The 5,542-nt window shown below is 47.9% G+C and overlaps 1 protein-coding gene across 1 annotated transcript; it reads left to right on the top strand.

Annotated features, from left to right (window-relative positions):
- The first annotated feature begins 1,279 nt into the window (after positions 1–1,279).
- Positions 1,280–3,250, top strand: HOXB13 (homeobox B13). Its single transcript, XM_044676733.1, has 2 exons — positions 1,280–1,880; positions 2,997–3,250. The coding sequence occupies exons 1-2, from the start codon at positions 1,280–1,282 to the stop codon at positions 3,248–3,250; spliced, it is 855 nt and encodes a 284-aa protein (XP_044532668.1).
- The last annotated feature ends 2,292 nt before the right edge of the window (positions 3,251–5,542 follow it).

Genomic DNA, 5,542 nt, shown 5'->3' with positions numbered 1-5,542 from the left:
TCTCTCTCTCTCTCTCTCTCTCTCTCTCTCTCTCTCTCTCTCTCTCTCCTTTCCTTGTCTCTTGCTCTTGTTCCAAATCTGTCTCTGTTCCTTCATCTCTCTCTGCCTCTCTGTTTCTGTCCATATCTGTTCTTTCTTTTCTGTATATACCTCTGTTTGTTTCCCTTCCTTGTCTGTCCTTCCCAGTCTTTTGCTCTTTTCTTGTTTCTTTCTCTTTCCCTTGGATTAAAATCCAGTAGCTGTCTAATGATGTGTCAGTTTTGTCCCTCACGTTCCTATAGAAAGGCTTTTCCCTTTCTTCTATTTTGCTTTTTCGAAGCTTCAGGCTCTTGTACTCTCCCAACTCCTTAGCTTCTCTGCCTGACCTTCTCCTCTCCCACCCATACTGAAGGGACGAGGGTTGGCATAGGTTTTTCATTGTTTTCGGGGACCTTGAGAAGAGAAAAATTCCAGTTAGGAATGAACTCTGTTGGAAATTGGAGGTGAGAAGGTCCCAGGGCAGAGAAATCCAGTGATTCGGCATCCGGGATAGGAGGAGCACCTGGTATGATGCCTGCGGTGTGTGTGACTAGAATCCTATTAACCGCTTCCCCCCACCCCCAGGTGGGTGAGTCTCAAAAAAAAAAAAATTAACCCCTCATTCCCCCAACACTACACATTCCTGCTTACCCCCAAATTATCATTATAGATCTAGTACTGCAACGCCCCACCCCCACCTCCCGGAAAACTCCCCCGTCCCCTCACGAAATGTGTTTTATAGGAACAGTTAAAAAAAAAAAATCTTGTTAAGCCTGCCAAAGCGCCGGAGACAGAGAGCTGAGAAGAGGGAAAGACAGGGAGGTGGGGCACAGTTCCCTCCCCTCTCCTCCATTGCCTCCTCTTTCTCCCTTTCCCTCTCCCAAGACCCAGAGCTGCTTCTCTCTAAACTGGGTAGCTGGGGGTTGGGTTGGGGCGGGAGATACCCTCCCCTTTCTCTCGTGTTGTTTTCAGTGGCAATAAAAGTGAGCTGGAGCGAGGGGGGAGTGCGGGGGGCAGTATTTTCGCAATTTCTGCCTTGAGGATTTTATTAGTCTTTTTCCCCAAGCAGCAGCCAATCCGCAATCGGGATTTGGGTCCCTGCGTCTCTTACGTCAGGACGGCTGGCCGGAGCTATTGCAGGCGTTTCTTGAGCTGGGAGCGATTTAAAACGCTTTGGATTCCCGGGGCCTGGATGGGGAGTGCGAGCTGAGCGCCCCGGATTCCCCACCCACCTCCGCCCCATGAGCCTCCCACCAGCCCCATGGAGTCCGGTGCTTATGCCACCTTGGATGCTGGCAAAGATATCGAAGGCTTGTTGGGAGCGGGCGGGTGTCGGAATCTGGTCTCCCACTCGCCACTGGCGAGTCACCCTTCAGCGCCTGCGCTACTGCCCACCGCCAACTATACCCCCATAGATCTACCTGGCTCCGGGGAGCCACCAAAGCAGTGTCACCCATGCCCCGGGGTGCCGCAGGGGGGCTCCCCAACATCCGTTCCTTATGGCTACTTTGGCGGAGGCTACTATTCCTGTCGAGTGTCTCGGAGTTCGCTGAAACCGTGCACCCAGGCAGCTACCCTGGCTGCCTATCCCACGGAGACCACTGCAGCCGGGGAGGAGTATCCTAGTCGTCCGGCCGAGTTTGCTTTTTATCCTGGGTACCCAGGACCTTATCAGCCCGTGGCTAGTTACCTGGATGTGTCGGTGGTGCAAACTCTTGGAGGCCCTGGGGAGCCCCGCCACGACACCCTGTTGCCAGTGGACAGTTACCAGCCCTGGGCCCTCGCCAGTGGTTGGAGTGGCCAGATGTGTTGCCAAGGGGAACAGAATCAGCCTGGTCATTTCTGGAAGGCTGCGTTTGCAGGTAACCTTCCCCAAAACCAATTTCCCTTTGCTTGCAGATTGTGTGTGTGTGTGTGTGTGTGTGTGTGTGTGTGTGTGTGTGGCGGGGGAGTGGCGTTGAAATCAAGGCAGATTGGAACCGAGGAAAGATGTGAGATTCGTAAGATTCGGGAAGGAAAAGGAGGCGAGGACTGGCTGCAGTTTATTGTTGGCACTCTTCCAAAAGTGGTAGTTGGGATGAAGTACAAGGGCCTGTGCTAGCAGAGACATGGCCAGAGGCCCCTAAATATTGAGGGAGCAGAGACGGACTCTGGGAAATCTGGCACCACTAGTCTACCATCCCAGGCCCTTTTCCTTTGCTGCTGCTGCCCAGAAGGTCTGAGAGGAAGGAGCCTTTCCTATTGTGTGCACAGCAGTTTGCATGTGTGTAGATGGGGAATGAGGTACTATAATATACATGAACGTGTAGTCCATACGTTTTGCATGGGTCTCTTTGTATGGAAGACAGGAGTAGATTATTTCTAGACAAAGACAGAGCACATAGATTGTGACCACGTCAGTGAAACAAATATTTTGCCCCGGAGTAATGGAAAAGGCTAGGTCTCACTTAACGTCTTGCGCTGAATTTTTCACTTTACTCCTGGTTGTTTTGGTATCGTGAAGACAGCACCCGCGTGTGTCCTCTTTTGGGGGGCAGCTTGGGGAGCACTGATGTGCTGAGTGGCTCTGCAGGGAATCTCTAAGTTTTTTAATATTCCAGTTTTTGTTTGAAACCCGTGTGTACGTGTCTGTGGCTAAGCAGACGTGTGTGTGTAGATATGTAAGTGGGTATGCAATATGTTCTGTGAGTGTACACACCTGTGGCTGTACCTGCATGGAAGGGGCTCATGTGTAAGCTTTCCGTTTGTGTTTGTGGTTGTGTAGGCACAACCAGAGTGCTCTGGTGTGCTCGCCATATGTGTGAATTATTTTTGACACATATGTGTGTCTTTTGGGGTGTGCATGTGTAAATAAGATTCAGTTGGGGATTAATTTCTGTCAGTTTGCATGTATGTTGAGAGAAAGCAATACCTTAGAGGGCTCAGGACCCACAGTCCGATTTAAGTAGCTCTCTCCTTTACCTCTCCTTCTTCCCCAGACGCCTCGGCCCAGCATCCTCCAGACGGCTGTTCCTACCGCCGGGGCCGAAAGAAGCGGATCCCGTATAGCAAGGGCCAGCTGCGGGAGCTGGAACGGGAGTATGCAGCCAACAAATTTGTCACCAAGGACAAGAGGCGCAAGATCTCAGCGGCCACCAGCCTTTCCGAACGACAGATCACCATTTGGTTCCAGAATCGCAGGGTCAAGGAGAAGAAGGTCTTAGCTAAGATCAAGACCAGCGCCACCCCTTGATGGTGATCTCCCGGCGGGAAGGAAAGCCGTTTCCGGGGGATCAGGACCCAGCCAGGGGCTGGGGAGGGTCTGGGACCAGTTATGAGGCATAAAGCCCTAGCTGGGCCACGGACTCTGCCAAGGAAGTATCCCCTGGGATCAGCCCTACTTCCCAGAAGTCGAGGGCCCCTTCGATGAATAGGACAGCTGCGATATGTCATTATATATGTAGGAAAAAGGCCAAGGTTTTCTTCCCTATTTGCCTATATAGTTATGCTCAGAAAAGAGTAAGAATAATAACAATGACAGAGATAATAATAATGATATTAGTTAAGGTTATAATCATTCCCATATTCTCTGCTTAGCAGTTCCTTAGAGAGCCTTACAAACCACTTTCAATGGATCCAGCCTGATTAATAAATTAATAAAGTCCCGAAGACACCCATCTCAGTGGTGGCTTCCTCTCCAGATCCAGGTCCAGCTGGAAAACTGGGGTATCTCTGCAGGCCTTGTCTACAGTGAGGGAACAGAAGGACTGGGGGCAAGTTGTCCACATTGCAATGATTTCTACACAGCCAGTTCTTATCTTTTGAAGGCAAGGAGCTAGCCTTCTAGCAACGGCAGTTGACAAAAAGGGTGCTACTTTCATTAGGACATCCTTTCCACCTTAAGATTATTTAGGAAGGCGAGCTCAAGAGTTCTCAACTTTGGATTGCTTACATTTTTCCTTCTGTTCCCTGGAAAACTAGGATGAAGCAAACTTAGTGGGCCCTATGTTCTCCCACTTCTCTTTCCTGGGCCCTGATCGGCTGGCGCTAACGAAATGGAGCTAGAGAAAGAATCTGGCTAGCTCAGTTTTTCCTCTTTGCCATCCCTGCCTTCAAAGCAAACTCCTAGCACCCAGTTTTGCAAAGTTATCTGGACAGAAAGTTGAGGATTAGGGATTAGATAGGATCTGAATGAATTGCATACTTCTGGCAGTGTAAATCTCCCTTTCTTCCAGCTGCAAAAAAAAAAAAAAAAAAAAAAAAAAAAAAAAAAAAAAAGCTGTTACCCAGAAGGTGTTGGTTAGAGAACATCCACTCTCCTCCCCAAACTAGAGTTTCTACATGCTCTAGAAGAGAAGAGAAGNATTGGAGAAAAGCATTGCTACCATGGATGTATCTCAGTGATTGAAAGGGCTGGATCTTGAACCAGGTGGGAGGAACTGGAATCAGTACAGTGAGGCCTTTTGGGAAGAAGGGGAATTGGAAGTGTCTGGATCTCTTGAACCAAAATATGTTGGCATTGGCCAGGAACTGAGAGCATGATTTTACACAGATTCATTGCTAAGCTAATAGTTTTGAATGAGAACAGGCTCATATTTACTCATTAAAGAATGTAAGGTCATGGATTTTGAGCTGGAAAGAATGATAGACAGACAAACAGATACTTAGGTAGAGAGACAAATAGGTAGATTTGTAGGAAGGAAGAATGAAAGAAAGAAAGAAAGAAGAGAAGGAAGGAAGGAAGGAAGGAAGGAAGGAAGGAAGGAAGGAAGGAAGGAAGGAAGGAAGGAAGGAAGGAAGGAAAAAAAGGAAAACAACAAATCGCCCAATTGACTACCCACCACCTTTCGAACTTCATTGGTTGCCTATGAGGCCTCTGGGCTGGTGGTAAGGGTGAGTAGAGGTCCTTCTCTATATAAAGTATCCAGAGGCAGGATTTCAAATTTTTAAATCAGAAAAAAAGCACGAAATGGGACAATGTCAGTGGTTAAAGGAACCCACATCTGATTTCAGTTCATCTTTGAATTCATCCTTTTTTTTTTCCTCTTCTCTCTTGGAGCTTAGGGATTCACTAATGTCCACATTTTGACTTCCACGTTTACACTCCACCCTCACCCCTGGAAGACATTTCAGTGACAAGGGCTAAGAATCGTTGTTTGGAAAGCAAAGATTCCACGGAGGGCACTCCCTTTCCTGTGGCTCTCTTTTGTTTAAGGTGTTATTGTTATATAGCATATTCGATATATACTTATAGTAGAAGCCCTTAATGACACTAATATAATGCAAGCTTCGTAGAACAGTACATTATAGCAGAAGGTGATAGATCTTGATGAAAATAAGGTAGAATGCCCCGTTTAACAGTATCTGATGAATTAGACTTGATTCCATACTACTGTCTTTTGAGTTCCATTCCCTCTTTTTCCAAACGCAGAGGAGACGATGACGTTGGGACAGCGGAATCTGGGTCTGGGAATTTGTTTAATGCTCAGCCATCCGATCCAGGGGAATCCTAGTCTTGAAGTCAGATTCTGAGAAAGAATGAGAT

This window comes from Gracilinanus agilis, chromosome 4 (genome assembly GCF_016433145.1).
Source record: "Gracilinanus agilis isolate LMUSP501 chromosome 4, AgileGrace, whole genome shotgun sequence".
NCBI lineage: Eukaryota > Metazoa > Chordata > Mammalia > Didelphimorphia > Didelphidae > Gracilinanus > Gracilinanus agilis.
The sequence above is the reverse complement of the archived record's forward strand: the minus strand, read 5'-3'. Positions and strand labels throughout refer to the sequence as shown.